This window comes from Gorilla gorilla, chromosome 7 (genome assembly GCF_029281585.2).
Source record: "Gorilla gorilla gorilla isolate KB3781 chromosome 7, NHGRI_mGorGor1-v2.1_pri, whole genome shotgun sequence".
Classification (NCBI taxonomy): domain Eukaryota; kingdom Metazoa; phylum Chordata; class Mammalia; order Primates; family Hominidae; genus Gorilla; species Gorilla gorilla.
In genome coordinates this window covers 73,544,956-73,562,306 of record NC_073231.2, presented here as the reverse complement: position 1 = coordinate 73,562,306, position 17,351 = coordinate 73,544,956, and the positions used below count along the sequence as shown (strand labels likewise).

The 17,351-nt window shown below is 41.4% G+C and overlaps 1 protein-coding gene across 6 annotated transcripts in view; it reads left to right on the top strand.

The window, feature by feature from the left end:
• Window positions 1–1,156: 1,156 nt before the first annotated feature.
• The window catches only part of SPIDR (scaffold protein involved in DNA repair), a 476,432-nt gene continuing 460,237 nt past the window's right edge, over window positions 1,157–17,351 (top strand). For 3 of the 6 annotated variants that reach the window (XR_010134994.1, XM_031013652.3, XM_063709297.1), the window contains exon 1: window positions 1,170–1,277. Coding sequence is in view for 4 of the 6 variants with exons in the window: in XM_031013652.3 (XP_030869512.3) it covers window positions 1,245–1,277 (33 nt within the window). In the remaining 2 variants the exon portion in view is untranslated. Of the gene's footprint in view, window positions 1,278–17,351 lie in introns of all 6 variants that reach the window. The other 3 variants (XM_031013651.3, XM_063709293.1, XM_063709294.1) reach the window with 3 other exon arrangements.

Genomic DNA, 17,351 nt, shown 5'->3' with positions numbered 1-17,351 from the left:
TGGTTTCTCGGCGGAGTCCCAGTGGGAGGCCCGGTGTCCAAAATCCTCAACTAGATTGGGCATGCCGTTTATCTTGTTCCAACTGTTGACAGTAATGGCACTAGCAATAATGTCCTTCCCAGGCAAAGATGGTTTTTCTTCCGTGTTTTCAGCCACTGCAGAGTGGACATCTACTATGAACCAAGTATCTGCGGCTTTAGGTACCAGATTCAAACACAGAATGGTGGCAGAACAGGGACTAGGACGGAGAGAAAACCTGAAGATGGATCAACCAGAAAGCAATGCATTCTCACAGAGGCACAAAAAAATGCCTCTGAAACAGAAGATTCACCTCCACTTCTGCGTCCTTTTGAGGCAACTTTCTGAGCATCCTTTCCTCCTCCCCAGGCCAACGCTTTTCCACCTTGTTAAACTACCCGGTAGCTTTCTCCATGGGAGGCGCCTTCTTCACAGTACTCGGACCCAGTTAGACTTGTGGCCTTCCCCGGCTTCTGCTGGGCCGGCTATGGTCGACGCCGCACCGTCTCAGGCCCACTTCTCCCGCGGGAGCGGCGGCCCCAGCGGAGCCCCTGTGCGCCACGGCGAACGTGATAGGAATGCAATCTTCCGCCCCTTCAGACTCTGGCACCCCGTAGCCTTTCCTCAGGCTCCACGAGTTCTCCCGGTGATGTGATGACCGACATGCCGTCTGGGCTCTGAACACTTAGACTTTACTCCTTCCCCCAGGCCCCGAAACATGGGGAAACCACACCCTCTGCTCCAGTCACCAGCAGCCACTCCCATTCCTTAACTATCCATTATTGCATCTGTAGCCTATTCCATGTGTACCCTACTTCTGGTTTTCATTTTTATTTAAGATCAGTTGTTGCCTAACAACACAGACGACAGTAACTTAATTCGAAAGACAACACTTGGAGGCGGCCCCCGCTCCAGGCACCAGCCCAGCAGCTCCCCCGAACTCCCCAGGAGCTCGCAGGCGAGCAACGCCACAGCCCAGAGCGAGCTCCGCGGAACCCCCAGCCTCGGGGAAGGAAGCTCGACTCTCCGCGGCGCACTCCTTCCGGGCTCCGGGCCCGACTAGGCCATCCGGGAGGCCCTGGAGCGCCGGGGCCCGAGAAGCCCTGCCCCCCGCCGAAGCCCCGCCCTGCGCCCGAGCGCCCGCCAATGGCAGGGCGCGGTGCGGCGCGCCGAGGTGGGACGGCGGCGCGCTGAGGAGGCGGTGCGCTCAGGCGGCGCTCCCGGAGATGCCCCGCGGCAGCCGCTCTCGAGGCTCTAAGGTAGGCTCTGGGGCTGGAGTGGGCGCCGCGCCGTTTCCCGCGTTGCGGGGAAGCGGCGGGCCGGCGCGGGGCTGGCCCCGGGCTGCTGGGGTGAGAGAGGGTGGGCGTTGGGGGTGAAGGGCTAGGTGGTGGCGGGTCCCGTCTGCGCGCGTGGAGCAAGCCCGCGCAGCGGGGTACCGCCCCCAGGTCCGGCTCCGGTCCAGGCGTGCGGGCCGGGCCCTCAGCGGCGGTACGGAAGGCGAGGGGTGGGACCGCCGAGGGACGCAGCGGGCGGGAGCATATGTCCGCTTCGGGGGTACTTGGCCTTACTCTTGTCTCTTTTTGATTCTGATGTAATGTACCAAACCGCAGGGAATTCTGGCGTGGCTTTACCCGTCTCCGCGGATAATCCATTGTCAACTCTGTCTCTCTTCCTGCCGCACTCGGAGGGGACTGTGCGGCTGACTGCCCAATCCGTGGGCACCGCGCTGCCTCAGGTTCCAGAACGGGAGCGGGTGCCTAGGAATCGTTGCTTGAATGGTGTTTGATTGCACCTGTATCCGCGAGTGCATCCTTTTTTGTTCTGCTAATTGTGCTTGTCATGGCATGTGTCCTTTATCGTTTTAAAGTTTCTTCTAACTTCCTTGCTTTCAAATACGTTTGTTTCATAGTAAAACGGTTTTTAAAAAGCAAACACAGGACCTCCTTTTTTGACTCTTGCCTTTACTTGAAAACTTCCTGGAAAAAATAGACCGCATATATTGGTTCAACTTCTTTACCACTACCATGCTTTCTCGCTTCTCAAATACCATTGATTATCAGCCCACACTATCAATTTTGTGACTGGGTTTAGGGAATAAAGAAATTCATTTCAGGCACCTCTGTTGATTATAAGATACAGTCTGATTTCTGAAGCATTAATGTGTGAAAAAAATCAAGGAAATATATAAATTTGCTAAATCCAGTGTAAGTTGTTTACTTGGTCATTGGAGCGTTTGACACATTCACCACCTGCTTTTATTTCTTTTGGAACATCCATGATTGTCTTCCTGTCTTGCAACAGCTCATTTTCTTCTCTTTACTGTGTTCGTGCCATGTTCTTATTTTTGACCTTGTGCTTTTTCACATGTTCCATATTTGCTTTGGACAATGTCATACATTGAAGTTAACTGTATAGATGACTTTCAGATCTATATTAGATCTTTCCCTAGAGCTCAAACTTAGTGCATCACATAATCATCATCTCACCCTTAGTCCTCCAGGCCCTAACAGTTTCTCTTGACTTAGAAATCTTAGTATTTTTGAATTGACGTTCACTTCTGGTCTCTTCATCTTGTCATTTTTCAAGACTCTTTTTTTTACTCAATTTTTTTTAGTAGTCGTACAGTTGTCTATTGTGTAATACGTTGCTGAAAACTGAAGCAGTTCATAACAAATGTTTATTATATCATAGAGTTTCTGAGACTCAGGAATCTGAGAACGGCTCAACTAAGTGGTTGTAGTTCAGGATCTCCCACAAGGCTGCAGTCAAATAAAGGGTCGTTGGAGTTGGAGAATCCAGTTCCAAGCTCACTCACGTGGTTGTTTCTTGACGGCTGCATAGGGCAGCTCACAACAGGGTCCTGGCTTTCCCAAGAGCAAGAGAGAGAGCAACAAGATATCGGTCCCCGTGTCTTTTATAGCCTAAACTCAGAAGTGACATCTCATCTCCTGTCTATTCATTACATGGACCAACCCGGTACAATGTATGAGGAGACTATAGAGGGTCCCCAGGAGGTGGGGATCACAGGGGCCACTTTGGAGGCTGGCTTCCACAGTATTTCCCAGGAATTTATTTTTTGTTTCTGTCTCCCTCGGTCAGTCTCAAAAGTACTTAATGGTTGGAGTGTTGATGTGTAGTGCCGGCTAGCATGCTCCCATTCCATCTTCAGAGGTGACTTTCCCTTAGGCACTACTTTGATTATATTGTTAGTCCTCTATCTAAATCTCATTTTACTTCTTATTGGCTACATCATAATTTATTGCACACTTATCCTGTGTTTAGTGCTTTATATGTATTAACTAATTTAATTATTTTAACAGTCCTGTGAGGTAGATACCATTAGTCTCATTTTATGGATGCGGAAACTGAGGCTCAGCAGAGAGGCTAAGTAATTTGCCTAAGGTCACACAGCAGTTAAGGGAAGAAGCTAGGATTTGTATCCAGGTAGTCTGCCCCAGACCTTGCTTTTGTTCAGGCTCTCAGCCTGTTATTCACAGCCTCCATAATATCTGTGTCTTATTCCTTTACAGCTTTGCTCATTATTTATCTTATAGGTAAACTAGACTACTGCTGTCACTGTACTTGCTTGCCCCTTGGTGGTAATTGCATATGTTCTTGGTTTGGAATAATGCCAGTTCTCCCATTTCTGCTGATTGAAACCTTTTTTTTTTTTTTTTTTTTTTGAGACGCAGTCTCGCTCTGTCGCCCAGGCTAGAGTGCAGTGGCGCGATCTCGGTACAGGCGCCAGCCACCACACCCGGCTAATTTTTTTTAAATTTTTATTAGAGACAGGGTTTCACCGTGTTAGCCAGAATGGTCTCGATCTCCTGACGTCGTGATCCGCCCGCCTCGGCCTCCCAAAGTGCTGGGATTACAGGCGTGAGCCACCGCGCCCGGCCGTGAAATCTTAATCATCCATTGAGGCCTACTTCAAATCCCACCTTCTCCCAAATTATCCCAGCTATAAATGAACTTTCTTCTGTATGTTCTTGGTTTGGAATAATGCCAGTTCTCCCATTTCTGCTGATTGGAATCTTAGTCATCCATTGAGGCCCACCCCAAATTTCACCTCCCAAATTATCCCAGCTGTAAATGAACTTTCTTCTGTAGTCTGTGGAATTTTATGTAAATAACTCTTACTATTCCATGTCTTACATTAGGTTTATTTGTGTCTACACCTTTATTCCCTTATATTCTAGACATTTAAGATTAGGGACTATTTCTTCAGCCCATATTCCCCAGAATACCTGTCATATCCCTTGTATGTACTAGATATCTGATGAATTAATGAAAGGAGAACTAGTGTAGAAGATTTGCAAGTATTCCAGGTGTGAAGAAACAGGAGGAAATACCCTAGTCCGAAGACTTGGATATCTGCCTCAGCAATACAGCTGAATGATTTTGCAATTTTGGACAAGCCACACAGATATATCAGGACTCTTAAGATGAAAGGTGATGTGGTTATGGACTAAGGTGGTGGAATTAGGAATAGAATAGAAAGGACTGAGTTGATAGACTACAAATGGAAGGTGAGATTTAGGCAACTGCAATTGAAAGAGGAAGAGGAGGAAACCCATGGTGATTCAGAAAGTCGAACCTATGAGAAGTGAGAAAGTTGTTTGCCTCTTAACTGATATTAGGATATATAGATATATATCCTATATATCACATATATAGATATGTGGTATTTAAGTCCCAGGGAGATTAGGGCAGTCAGTTGCTCAAAGGCTGGGGTATCTTAGTTCTTTCCTCACTCCCCTCTCCTCCATGAGTTTCTCCTGCCCTAGCCCCTCACTATCCCTTAACATGCTGTGATTCTTCCCTTTATGCCTTGTGTTCTCCCTTTCCTTATGAAGTAGCCAAGGACGACCACATATACTCCTGTTCTTGGGCAGCAGCTTGCCTTTTGAGATTTTCTTTTTTTTTTTTTTTTTTTTTGAGATGGAGTCTTGCTCAGCCACCCAGGCTGGAATGCGGTGGCCCGATCTCGGCTCGCTGCAACCACTGTCTCCTGGGTTCAAGTTCTCTGAATAGGGCAATATACCTAACATTGAGTTGTCGTTTCTTTATAAAATGGGGTTAATACCTATATTGCTGGGTTGATGTGAGGATTAAATTATGAGAATGCATGCGATGATATACCGAGCATATAAACACTCAATGAATGTTGGTGATAATGAAAGCAATTAATAATGAAACACCATGATAGTTAAAGAAATCATATAAATACAAAGATATTGTACATTCTCTACTGCTTTGTCTCTAGATTTCCCTGGAATTGCTGTCTTTCAGCTTCTTGAACAAGAAATAGGAAAAAGGCTCATTTTCAAGTTTTTCAGTGATGGCAGGAAATTCTCATAGTTATCTTGGTAGGAGTACCTCATGGTTCCAGTTTAAGGCCTTGATAGTCTCATTGAATGATTTACTGGTGGCTCTACATCTCAGAATTAGACTACTTAGTATTGACATCTCAGTTGTCTTTTTTTTTTTTTTTTTTTTTTTTGAGACAGTCTTACTCTGTTGCCCAGGCTGGGGCGCAGGGGCACTATCATGGCTCACTGCAGTCTTGAGCTCCTGGGCTTAAGTGATCCTCCCATTTCGGCCTCCCGAGTAGCTGGGACTACAGGCCATGCCACTGTGCCTGGCTAATATTTAAATTTATTTTGTAGAGATAGAGTCTTGCTGTGTTGCCGAGGCTGGTCTCGAATTCCTGACCTCAAACCATTCTTTCTCGTTGGCCTCCCAAAGTGCTGGGGTTACAGCGTGAACCACTGTGCCTGGCCTAGAGGTTGTCTTATTCCTCAAACCAAAGGGAAAGAGAGGAAAGAGAGCTTTTATTGAAAACTTTCTATATGTCAAGCACTTTGCATAGAGTACCTCATTTAAGGGAAACCATGTTTTCTTTTTAGTCAAAATAATATATGTTCATAGGTAAGGTAAAAGAGTACAAAACAGTTTATTGTAAAACTCAGCAGTCCCTTGCACATCTCATTCCATTTATTTTTATTGAGATAACTGTAAATTCACAGACAATTGTGAGTAATATAGAGAATAATTGTTTTATAAACTAAATCTGGAGGCTGGGCCTTGCTAGATCAAAGTGTTGACAGATTTCGTGTCTGGTGAGGGCCTGCTTTCTGGTTCACAGACAGCCATATTCTTACCATGTCTTTATGTGGTGGAAGAGGTAAAGAAGCTCTCCAAGGTCTCTTTTATAAGGGCATCAATCCCGTAACTTCTAATCACCTGCCAAAGGCCCCACCTCCTAATACCATCAGGTGATCCGCCCGCCTCGGCCTCCCAAAGTGCTGGGATGACAGGCGTGAGCCACCATGCCCGGTCTGAAGTTTTTTTTTTTTTTTATACAACATAAAACTCTCATGATTTATTGAAGTTGTTGTGCATATCAGTAGTTTCTTTGTCTTTTTTTTTTTTTTTTTTTTTGAGTTGGAGTCTCACTCTCTTTCCCAGGCTGGAGTGCAGTAGCGCGATCTTGGCTCACTGCAACTTTCTGCCTCCCCAGTTCAAACAATTCTCCTGCCTCGGCCTCCCGAGTAGCTGGTACTACAGGCACCTGCTGCCATGCCTGGCTAATCTTTTGTATTTTAGTAGAGACAGGGTTTCACCGTGTTGCCCAGGCTGGTCTTGAACTCCTGAGCTCAGGCAATGCAATCCACCCGCCTCGGCGTCTCAAAGTGTTAGGATTACAGGCATGAGCCACTGTGCTTGGCCAATAGTTTCTTTGTTTTAATTGCTGAGTAGTGTTCCATATAATGGATATACCAGAGTTTGGATTAACATTTATTATTGAAGGACCTCTAGGCTGTTTTCAGGTTTTGGTTATTGCAAATAAAACTGCTATAAACATTTGTGTACAGGTTTTTGTGTGAACATAAGTTTTCATTTCTCTGAGATAAATGCCTAAGTTTGTAATTGCCAGAACCTATGGTAATTTGATGTTTAACTCTATAAGAAACTGACAAACTTTTCCAAAGTGGTTATATCTGTATAATTTTGCAGTCCCATTGGCAATGTTGTTATTCAGTTTTATAGATAATAAAATCTACCCTTTTAAAGTGGAAAATCCAGTGGTTTCTAGTATATTTACAGAGTTGTACAAATGTTCCTAATTGTAGAATATTTTCATGACCCCAAAAAGAAACCCCATAGCTATTACTAGTCACTCCCCATTCTCTCTTCCCTCATCCATTGGCAACCACTAAGCTACTTTCGGTGTGTATGGATTTGCCTATTCTGGACATTTCATATAAAGTGTGGTCATTTTGTGACTGGCTTCTTTCATTAAACATAATGTTTTCCAGGTTTATACATGTTGTTGCATGTATCAGTACTTCATTCCTATTTATTTTGAATAAATTTTTTATTGCATGGACATACTGCATTTGAAAAATCCATTTATTAGTTGATAGACATTTGGATTATTTCCACCTTTGGGCTGTTAAGAATAATGTTGCTTTGAACTTTTTTTTTTAATTGAGATCCGGTCTCATTATATTGCCCAGGCTGGTCTCAAACTCCTGGCTGGGCTCAAGAGATCCTCCCATCTTAGCTTCTCAAGGTGTTGGGATTACATCCGTGAGCCATCGCACCTGGCCTGCGTTGAACATTTGTATATGCATTTTTATGTAGACCTAAGTTTTTCTTTCTCTAGCAGTGGAATTTTTGGGTCACATAATAACTGTATGTTTACATTTTGGATAACTGTTAAAATTTTCCAAAGTGGTTGCACCTTTTACAGTCTCACCAGCAAGGAATGAACATTCTAATTTTGCCACATTCTTGCTAACACTTGCCATTGCCTGTCTTTTACTTTTAGTCATCCTAATGGTTATGAAAGTGTTACCTCACTGTGATTTGGTTTGCAGTTCCCTAATGAGATTGAGCATCTTTTCATGTACTTATTGGGCATTTCTGTATTTTCTTGAAGAAATGTTTATTCAGTTTATTTGGCTGCGTTTTCATTGGGTTATTTGCTGTTTTATTGTGGAATCATGAGTTCTTTAAAATTCTGTATACTGTTCCCCTATAAGATGTATGGTTGCAGATATTTTCTCTCATTCTTTGGGTTTTCTTTTCATTTTCTTATTGAAGTACAAATGTTTTTAATAATTTTGATGAGGTCCAATTTGTTTTTTCTTTTTCTTTTGTTTCTTGTGCTTTTTGGTGTCATGTCTAATAAATCATTGCCTAAACCAAGGTCACAAAGATTTATTCCTATGTTTTCTTCCAAGAGTTACAGTTTTAGCTCTTACATTTAGGTCTGTGATTCATTTGGGGTTAATTTTTCTACACACTGTGAGGTAGGGGTACAACTTCATTCTTTTCGATGTGGATACCCAGTTGTTTCAACACTATTTGTTGAAAAAATTGTTCTTTCTCCTTGAATTGTCTTGGCACTTTTTTGTTTTAATTGAAAATCAGTTGACCATAAAAGTAAAGGTTTGTTTCTGGCCTATGAATTCTATTCCACTGATCTCCATGTCTGCCTTTATTCTAGTACCATACTGTTTCAATTACTGTAACTTGGCAGTGTTGAAATTAGAAGTGTGAGTTTCTGACTTGTTTTCTGTTTTGAGATTTTTTTAACTGTTTTGGGTTCATTACATTTCCATATGAATAATAGCAGCTTGTCAATTTCTGCAGAAAGCCATCTGGGATTTTGATTTTGTTGAATATATAGACAAATTGGAGAGTATTATCATCTTAACAATATTATTTCCCATGAGCATGGGTTGTCTTTTCATTTATTTAGATCTTCTTTAATTTCTATCTATGTTTTACAGTTTTCAGTGAAAAAGTCCTGCACTTCTTTGGTTAAATTTATTCCTAAGAGTTTTATTCTTTTTGATGCTATTTTGAATGCAGTTCTACTGGCACGTGCTGCTGCACGTGGCTAATTTTTTTTGTTAATTTTTTGGTAGAGATGGAGTCTCGCTGTGTTGCCCAGGCTGGTCTCAAATTCCTAGGCTCAAGGGATGCTCCTGTTTTGGCCTCCCAAAGCTCTGGGATTATAGGCATGAGCCAGCCGCACCCAGCTCCATTGATTTTTTTAAATATTGAGATTGTATCCTGCAACTTTGCTGAACTCATTTATTGGTTCTAATAATTTTTTGGGTTTTCTGAAGTGTGGATTCCTTAGGATTTCCTATGTACAAGGTCATGCAGCTAGGCATGGTGGCTCACACCAGTAATCTCAGCACTTTGGGAGGCTGAGGCGGGTGGATCACTTGAGCCTAGGAGTTCGAGACCAGCCTGGGCAACATGGTAAAACTGAGTCTCTACAAAAAACACAAAAATTAGCAGGATGTGGTGGCTCATGCCTGTGGTCCCAGCTACTCGGGAGGCTGAGGCAAGAGGATTGCTTGAGCCGAGGAGGTGGAAGCTTCAGTGAGCCATGATTGTGCTACTGTACTCCAGCCTGGGCAACAGAGTGAGACCCTCTCCTTTTTTTTTTTTTTTTTTTTTTTTAAAGGAGGTAGAAGCTTCAGTGATCCATGATCGTGCTACTGCACTCCAGCCTGGGCAACAGAGTGAGACCATCTTTTTTCCCCCCCAAGACAGAATCTTGCGCTGTCACCCAGGCTGGAGTGCAGTGGTACCATCTCAGCTCACTGCAACCTCTGCCTCCTGGGTTCAAGCTATTCTTCTGCCTCAGCCTCCTGAGTAGTTGGGATTAGAGGTGTGTGCCACCATGCCTGGCTAATTTTTGTATTTTTAGTAGAAACGGGCTTTCACCATGTTGGCCGGGCTGGTATCGAACTCCTGACCTCATGATCTGCCCACCTTGGCCTCCCAAAGTTCTGGGATTACAGGCGTGAGCCACTGCACCTGGCCAACCATGTCTCTTAAAAAAAAAAAAAAAGAAAGAAAACAAAATACCATGCTGTCTGTCAGTAGAGATGATTTTACTACTTCCAATTTAGACATCTTTTATTTCTTCTCCTTGCCATGGCTAGAACCTCCAGTCAAATATTGAATGTAAGTGGGAAGAGTTGACATCCTTTCTTGTTCCTTCTTTTAGGGATAAAGCATCCAGTATTTAACTATTCTGTATGATGTTAGCTGTGGGTTCTTTGTATATACATTTTTATCAGGTTGAGGAAATAACCTTCTATAGCTAGTTTGTTGAGTTTTTACTGTGGAATAGTTGTTGGCCTTTGTCAGTTTCTTTTCCTACATCTAATTGAGACAATACTGTGGTTTTTATCCTTTATTTTGTTAATATATGACATTGATTGAATTTTCAATATTACATTAACTTTGTATTCCTGGGAAAAATCTCTATTGGTTATGGTGTATAACTCTTTGTATATGTTGCTGGATTCAGTTTGCTAGTATTTTGTTGAGGATTTTTGCATCTATATTCATAAACAGTTTTGCTCTGTGCTTCGTTGTTATGTTTTGGTTTTATCAGGGTAATACTGGTTTCATGGTGTGAATTAGGAAGTATTCCCTCTTCTGTATTTTGGAAGAGTTTGTGAAGGATAGATACTGTTCCTTAAAATGTTTGGTATAAATCACCATTGTACTCTGAGCCTCAGCTTTTCTTTGTAGGAAGTTTTAAAGTTATGACTCAATCTCTTTGTTTGTTACAGCTCTCTGATCAGTTTTTTATTTCTGAGTCGGTTTTGCTAGTTTGTCTTTCTCGGAATTTGTTCTTTTATTTTAGTTATTTAATTTGTTGGTATGTAGTTCATATTATTTCCTTATAATGTTCTCTGTAATCTTTTGGGTTTCTGCAAAATTGGTAGTGCTTCCTCACTTTCTTCTATTCCTGAGTTTTGTAGTTTAAATCTTCTCTTCCTCGCCCCCAAACCTCCTTGGTCAGCCTAGCTTGTCAATTTTGTTGATCTTTTTGAGGAACTAGCTTTTTTTTTATATATTCTTTGTTGTTTTTCTATTCTGTCATTTATTTCTGCCAGATGGAAGTTATATTGACTAAAGATTTTTCTTCTTTTTAAATGTAGTCATTTACAGCTACAGATTTCTCAGTACTGCTTTAGCTGCATCTATAGGTTTTAGTGTATATTGTTTTCATTCCTTTTAAAGTTATCTTCTAATTTTCTCATGATTTCTTTTTTTGATCTATTGGCTGTTTAGGAGTGTGTTTAATTTTTGCATACTTGTGAATTTTCATTTTATTTTTATTGTAAGGTTTAAATTTCATTCTATTATTGTCTAAGAACAGTACTACTATGATTTCACTCCTTTTAAATTTATCGAAGCTTGAGTTATGGCCTAACATGGTCTGTCGGAGAATGTTTCATGTTTACATTAGAATAATGTGTATTCTGCTGTTCCTCAGGGTAGGGGGGTGTCTTCATGGTTTCTGTCAAGAATGCAGCTGTTAACACTTATTGAGGATCCTTTGTATATGATGAGTTTTGTATATGACGTATATTTTCTTTTGCTACTTTCATAGTTTTTTCTCTGTTTTTCACCAGTTGACATGGTATGTTTAGGGTGGATCTCTTTAGATTTTATGCTATTTGGAGTTTTTAAGCTTCTTGGTTGTATAACGTTTCATTAAATTGAGGAAGCATTTTGGGCTTTGTTTCTTCAAATATTCTTTCTACCTCTGTCTCTCCTTCCTTCTGAGACTCTTATTATGCATATATTTGTGTGTCTGATGGTGTCCCACAGGTCTCTGAGGCTCTGTTCATTTTTCTTTACCCTCTTTTTTCCTGTTTCTCAGCTTGGATAATCTATTTGTCTGATTTAAAGTTTGTGAATTCCTTTTTTTGCCAGGCCAAATCTGCTGTTGAGCTCCTCTGGTGAATTCTTCATTTCAGTTACTATAGTTTTCAACTCCTGAGTTTCTGTTTGGTTCTGTCTTTTTATAATTTCTGTGTCTTTATTGATATTCGCTATTTGGTGAGGCATTTTTATAATTTTCTTCACTTTTTGGATATAGTTTCCTTTATTTCTTTGAATATATTTATAGTAAGTGATTTAAAGTCATTGTCTAGTGAGTCCAACTTCTGGCTCCTCTTAGGGACATTTTCTTTTGACTACATTTTTTCCTTATCATGCTTTCCTGTTTCTTCATGTGTGTTATAATTATTATTTTTTTTTTGAGACAGAGTCTCGCCATGGTGCCCAGGCTGGAGTGCAATGACATGATCTCAGCTCACTGCAGCCTCCACCTCCCGGGTTCAAGCCATTTGCCTGCCTCAGCCTCCTGCCTCAGCCTCCTGAGTAGCTGGGATTACAAACATGCACCACCACGCTGGGCTAATTTTTGTATTTTTTTTTTCTTTTTTTGAGATGGAGTCTCTCTCTGTTGCTCAGGCTGGAGTGCAATGGCATGATCTCGGTTCACTGCAACTTCTGCCTCCTGGGTTCAAGCGAGTCTCAGCCTCCTGAGTAGCTGGGATTACAGGTGCGCGCCACCACACCCGGCTAGTTTTTGTATTTTTAGTGGAGATGAGCTTTCACCATGTTGGCCAGGCTGGTGTTGAACTCCTGGCCTCGGGTGATACACCTGCCTTGGCCTCCCAAAGTGCTGGGGTTATAGGCATGAGCCACGTCGCCTGGCCTATAATTTTTGCTTGAAAACTGGACGTTTTAAATAGTATGATTTGAATTAATTCATATTAATTTCTGGATATTAAATTCTCCCATCCCCTCCCCAGGGTTTCTGTTTGTTGTTGGTGCTATAATTTTGTTTAATGATTTTCCTGGATGAATTTAATAAAGTTTGTATTGCCTGTCGTGTGTAGCTAATGAAGACATTATGTGGTTAGTTTAGTTGTCTGTGGATTATTGGATAGAGATTACCTTAAATGCTTTGAGCCAGTAAGTCTGTCATCTTTTACGGAGGGACTCTGTTGAGACATATGCTTTGGCAATTTGTAATGCCAGTTTAACCTTCATTTCCTCCTTGGGCAGCGCCTCAAGATGATCCAGAGTTCAGAGGTTAGGGCCTTTTTCAGTTTTTTCCTGGGCACATGCGTAGTGATGCAGGGTTTTTTGCTCCTTAGTTCAGCTAAAATCTGGGTTCTTGTCTCACGATTAGGAGAAATTAGGCATGCGGACACATTGAAAGGTGAGGACAGCAGTATTTATGAAATCCCAAAGTGCTGGGATTATAGGCATGAGCCACCATGCCCATTTTAGTTTTCTTAATGGCTTCTTTAGGTATTATAATATACATATGTAACTTACCACAGTCTACATATGCAACATTTTACCACTTCAAATGAGTTACAGAAACTTGACTTTTCACTTAGGTGCCCATAAAAAGGAAAAACAAACTGTTTTCCCCTCTTCTCTCATGCTTAACACAGTACACTTCTATGCCCAGATGTGTGGGGTGTTTTATCCTGACACCAAGCATCCAGCAGACACCAAGTGGGTATCCTATAATTTAATCCAATTTTGATGCTCTCTACCTGGAGATGGTGTGAGATCAGTCCCACGAGACTGGCCCCACTTCAGAGGTCAATTGCAAGTAGTAGGTTGTCACTCATATTTCTGATCAATTGAATATAAATAGGGATTCCCAAACCTTCCTCCTTAGGTTCGATTAATTTGCTATGTTGGCTCACATAAGTAAGGGAAATACTTACCTTTACTGATTTATTATAAAGGTATTCAATAGAAGCAGATGAACAGCCAGATGAAGAGATGGATAGAGCAAGACATGGACATTATAAAGGAATTCAATAGAAGCACATGAACGGCCAGATGAAGAGATGGATAGAGTAAGACATGAACAGGTTGAGGGCAGGTGGCGTGCTTGAAGCTTCCACGCCCTCTCTGGGCGAACCACCCTCCCAGTACCTCTGTGTGTTCAGCAACTGAGAAGCTCATCGAATCTTGTTAAAGAGTTGTTGTTTTTTTTTAATTGTTAATTTTTTTTTTTTTTGAGATACAGTCTTGCTCTGTCACCCAGGCTGGAGTGCAGTAGCTTGACCTTGACTTACCGCAGCTTTGACCTCCCAGGCTCAGGTTATCCTCCTACCTCAGCCTCCTGAGCAGCTGGGACCACAGGTTCATGCCACCACATCTGGCTAATTTTTGTATTTTTTGTAGAAATGAGGTCTTGCTATGTTGCACAGGCTGGTCTCAAATTCAGGCTCAAGAGATCCTCCATCCTCGACCTCCCTAAGTGTTGGGATTAAAGGAGTAAGCCATGGTTCTGGCGGTTAAAGTGTTTTTATAAAGCTTAATCTCCAGCTTCCTCCTTTCTCAGAGGTTACTGAGTGGAGCTGAAAATACCAACCCACTAATCCTCTAATCACTTGGCCTTTTTGCTAAGTGACCCCATTCTCAAGTTATCTAGGGGCCCCACCCTAAGTGACCTCAGTAGGATAAACTTAGGAGTTATCAAAGGGATTCTTTATAAATAACAAAAGATATTCCTATCACTTAGAAATTGCAAGAGTTGTAGGAGTTCTATGGCAGGAACCTGGGATAATGACCAGATATATTTCATGTTATAGCACAGTATCTTTACCTTCCCTATTTAAAAATACTGTATTGTCAAATGATTTTACAATTTTTTCTTCAATCATTGATTATGATTTATTTATAAAGTTCATGAGGAACATTTTTGTTGCACCAGAGTAAATAGTTGCTGCACATATTTTCCTTTGCATTGTTCTCCATCTCCCTGTACTTAAATTTTTAAATTCTATGTTCATTACTAGTCAGATAAGATGTCTTCTTTCCTTCTCGTTGAGATACATTCTCCAGTATCTTCCTAATAAAGGAATCACGAGAAGTAAAATTGTAAAGTTCCTGCATGTTTTAAAAATATCTTTTATTTTTTCCCCTTGATTGATAGTTTGGCCGGGAATAGAAGTCTAGATTGGAATTCAGTTTTCCTCAGAATTTTTTTTTTTTTTTCGAGATGGAGTCTCGCTCTATCACCCATGCTGGAGTCCAGTTGCGCGATTTTGGCTCACTGCAACCTCCGCCTCCCGGGTTCAAGCAATTTTCTGCCTCAGCCTCCTGAGAGCTGTGGTTACAGGCACCGCGACCACACCCGGCTAATTTTTGTATTTTTAGTAGAGACGGGTTTTCACCAGATTGGCCAGGCTGGCCTTGAACTCCTGACCTTGTGATCCACCCACCTTAGCCTCCCAAAGTGCTGGGATTACAGGCATGAGCCACCGCGCCCGGCCTAGAACAGTTTTAAACAATTGTTCTCATTACTAATCATAAAAATAATACACAGCTATTGTGGAGCTGCTAGAAAATAAAGACTACAATAGAAAATACCCCCATAGGCCCAGCGCGGTGGCTCACGCCTGTAATCCCAGCACTTTGGGAGGCCGAGGCGGGTGGATCACGAGGTCAGGAGATCGAGACCATCCTGGCTAACATGGTGAAACCCCGTCTCTACTGAAAATACAAAAAATTAGCCGGGCGTGGTGGCAGGCGCCTGTAGTCCCAGCTACTTGGGAGGCTGAGGCAGGAGAATGGTGTGAACCCGGGAGGTGGAGCTTGCAGTGAGCCCAGATTGCGCCACTGCACTCCAGCCTGGGGGAGAGAGCGAGACTCAGTCTCAAAAAAAAAAAAAAAAAGGAAAAAAGAAAAAAGAAAATATCCCCCATAAATCTATAAAACCTATAATCAGCATAACATAAGCATTTTGATAATATAAGCATTTGGATCTGTTTCCTGCCTGTTTTTGTACAACTGCTTATATATATTTAAAAATTTGTACGTTATTATTTTAAAATTTAATGTCATTAGTTTTACATGGGTGTGTTGTTTGAAAAATAGGTAAGAATAATATTTTCCATTCTGATAAAATCAAAAGCAGAGTATGTATTCTTATGTGTAAATAAGATTTCCATTGGCGTTGCATATATTTTTTAGTTTCCGTTCTTAAAATGAGTGGAACCTCTGTGTAAAGAAAATATTTTATTATTTTAAATAAAAGCAGAATACAACACTGTCTATTTTACAGTTATAACTGGAAGATAATGTCTAATCAGAAGACTCTAATAGGGTAGGAAAACATTAAAATAGTTATGTCACGTTGGTAGCTGGGTACCCCATACGTAATTTTGTATTTAGTAAATATTTTTGGAATGTGGACGAATAGACCATGATGACTTTTTTCTATTTATTTATTTTTTTAAATTTTCTGTGTGTGTGTTTTTTGTTTTTGTTTTTGTTTTTTGTTGGTTTGTTTGAGACTGGAACTTATTTCTGTTGCCCCAGCTGGAGTGCAGTGGTGCGATCACAGCTCACTGCAGCCTGGATCTCCAGTGCTCAAGCAATCCTCTTGCCTCAGACCCCTGAGTAGCTGGGACTACAGGAACACGCCACCATGCCTGGCTAATTTTTGTATTTCTTTTTTAGACAGATGGAGTTTTGCCATGTTCCCCAGGCTGGTCTCAAACTCCGGGGCTCAAGTGATCTGCCTGCATTGGCCTCCCAAAGCGCTGGGGTTACAGGCATGAGCCACCATGCCTTGCCTGTTATAATGTTAAGAGAATAAATAAGGTGTAATTTCTGTAAATATTTAGACACACATGAATAATTTATTTGAAAGTTACCTGTCCAGTTTGTATAGCTCTAGATATATACTGTACTTGTTAAATGCTATGACCAAAGAAAAGCAGTATATAATATCGCCTGTCCAAATGCTAGTTTATTTATGGAAAAAAGCGAAACCTACTTTGTGCCTGAGTTTTGTATGTACTTTTACCAAGATCTTGAAAATATTTCTCTTTGTACATTACCCTGTAAGAACTTCCTTATTTCAAACCAGTTTATTGAATTTCATGTTCAGTTGTCATTTACATATTAATAAAATGTAGGTAACAAATATACTTGTACATCTATAATGTGGACAAATACAGTAACCAAGGGGAAACAAAATAAAAAACTGAAGAAAAAAAGAATCAAAGGGAAAACAATTTTGATGGAAAAGCTAGTAAAGAATTTGCAATGGTTGGAAAAATAAATAAGATATTCAAATGGATAACTCTATAAGGCTGCTGGAGAAGGGAGTGAGCAAGCTAGATGGGGTCAAGGTGAGGGAGAGATTTTTATGGTGTGTAGCGTTAGAGACTTGAACATGATTGAATGGTGGACTTAATGATAGAACTGGTTAAAGTGGAGGGGACTGGAATCCTGATTGCTGTGTCTCATGATCAGCACCCTCTTCTTCTGTTCAGGATTTCCTTTTTACAGCTTCAAACCACTGGAACATAAGGCATTATGAGTTTCTTCCTCAGCCTTTTTTTTTTTTTTTTTTTTTTGAGACAGAGTTTCACTCTTGTTTCCCAGGCTGGAGTGCAATGGCACAATCTTGGCTCACCGCAACCGCCGCCTCCCAGGTTCAAGTG